Genomic DNA, 1,048 nt, shown 5'->3' with positions numbered 1-1,048 from the left:
CTTTTTGCTAAGCTTTTGGCGATGAGAGTTCGCACGCGCATGAAAAGGCTTGGTTGCGAGAAGAGATATCAGCAAGATTGCAACGGGAATTAACTGCGTCGCCAGCTCAACAAATAGGCCCGACGTGGCTGTCAGAGGACACGCTGTTAGGCAAAATTTCGTGTTTTGACCCTTTAGCTATAGTTTTGCATGTTTTTTTTTGCGGGATAAAAGGAATTTGTATTACTCAAGAGCCAAGAAGGTCCTCCCTACACAAGCTAGGGATATTGTCCGGGCCGGTGCGGAGCCAGACCACAGTACGGTCTTCCGTCCTTCCAAAGTTCGCCAACGTATGGCTTACATTATTCTGCTCTCGAGAAATATAAATAACATGACACTCCCTTTCACTCATAAGATGCTTCACTTCCAAGACCACCATGGCGTACTGCGACCGGTCTTGTCCTGAGGCATTGATCAGTTGCACTGCCTGCAGACTATCGCACTCGATGATAAACGGCAGCTCCGTCCATTGGAGGGCCAAAGCTATGCCCTCCATGCACCCAGCTAGCTCGGCATGTAGAGGGCCCGGGCAAGACCATAGCGAGCGACACGCGGAGAAAATAATGGCCCCTTCCTGGTCACGGAGCACCATTCCCGTCCCGGCCCTCCCGTCATCATGGGAAAAGGAGCCGTCGACATTCAGCTTCGTCCAGTTGGCGGGTGGGGGACCCCATTTGTGGGCTGTTCGTGGCACACCTCCCACATGCGATATAGGCTGTTCTGCACCTTCTTGTTGGATGGTCATCTTCCCTTTGTCCCAATCTCCCTGCGGATACTGCTGGATCCCGAGCAGTGAGGTTACGTAGCTCTGCAAAAAGCGACGAGATACCTCCACAGGCGGCGCCGGTTTGTCATGAGTGATCTCGTTGCGCACATGCCAACATCTCCACAGCAGCATAATCAGGCGCAGCCGGTCCCCTTCATTGCTTTCTGCAATTAGGTTCAGGAACCACTCCGGGCCGGTGTTACGGACTGACTCGATGTCCGGTATACTCCACACCTCCGCCAT

The 1,048-nt window shown here is 53.1% G+C and overlaps 1 protein-coding gene across 1 annotated transcript; it reads right to left on the bottom strand.

Annotated features, from left to right (window-relative positions):
• Positions 1-226: 226 nt before the first annotated feature.
• Positions 227-1,048, bottom strand: LOC141039125 (uncharacterized). The gene has a single exon (XM_073506432.1). The coding sequence runs from the start codon at positions 1,046-1,048 to the stop codon at positions 227-229; it is 822 nt and encodes a 273-aa protein (XP_073362533.1).

The sequence above is a fragment of the Aegilops tauschii genome, chromosome 1, assembly GCF_002575655.3.
Source record: "Aegilops tauschii subsp. strangulata cultivar AL8/78 chromosome 1, Aet v6.0, whole genome shotgun sequence".
Lineage (NCBI taxonomy): Eukaryota > Viridiplantae > Streptophyta > Magnoliopsida > Poales > Poaceae > Aegilops > Aegilops tauschii.
This window is presented reverse-complemented; position numbering and strand designations above follow the sequence as displayed.

Bases quoted from the DNA above. Each gene is read 5' to 3' on its own strand.
- LOC141039125 (XM_073506432.1), bottom strand. From the start codon at position 1,048: ATGGCGGAGGTGTGGAGTATACCGGACATCGAGTCAGTCCGTAACACC.